General features: G+C 48.8%; 1 protein-coding gene across 3 annotated transcripts in view; it reads left to right on the forward strand.

Annotated features, from left to right (window-relative positions):
- LOC118341911 (lissencephaly-1 homolog) overlaps nucleotides 1–490 on the forward strand; it is a 29,142-nt gene extending 28,652 nt beyond the window's left edge. For all 3 annotated transcript variants that reach the window (XM_035680326.1, XM_035680327.1, XM_035680328.1), the window contains exon 11: nucleotides 286–490. In XM_035680326.1, coding sequence (XP_035536219.1) covers nucleotides 286–359 — 74 coding nt within the window. In that variant the 3' untranslated portion in view covers nucleotides 360–490. The remainder of the gene's footprint in view (nucleotides 1–285) is intronic.
- The last annotated feature ends 8 nt before the right edge of the window (nucleotides 491–498 follow it).

Raw genomic sequence — 498 nt, forward strand, 5'->3', positions numbered from 1 at the left:
TCGACATCTTGGCCAACTAATAAGTTGGCAATTTTTCTTTCATTATACAAACATCTGTTTTGTTATTCTTTCTGCAGCCAGCAGAAACAGCCGTCAGTGACTGCTATTTAAACTCTGAGATGTGTGCAGTGATTCAGAAGCCAGGATCCGTTTCATATCGCTGGGAAACTCTGATAAATGTGTTGAGTAGTGGTGCCGCACTAATTCTTTGGTGATTCTGATCTTCAAGGAGAGCTTGTTTCCTCCCTTTCACTTTGTTCTGATGATTTTTTGTTTCGTCCACAGATTTCCACAAGGCTGCTCCCTACGTGGTCACTGGGAGCGTAGATCAAACAGTAAAAGTGTGGGAGTGCCGCTGATTTGGACCTTGGAGGATTGGACCACCACCCCAATTACCCAGGCGCTCCTCTGGATCCTACCTTCCCCTCCTGCCATCCCACCTTCCCTTTCATCCCACCTCCCCCTTCCCCTCCCACCTCCCCCTCCCCCTCCCCTCAC

The sequence above is a fragment of the Morone saxatilis genome, unplaced genomic scaffold (genome assembly GCF_004916995.1).
Source record: "Morone saxatilis isolate NCDOM2014 unplaced genomic scaffold, NCSU_SB_2.0 Contig8, whole genome shotgun sequence".
Taxonomy (NCBI): Eukaryota; Metazoa; Chordata; class Actinopteri; family Moronidae; genus Morone; species Morone saxatilis.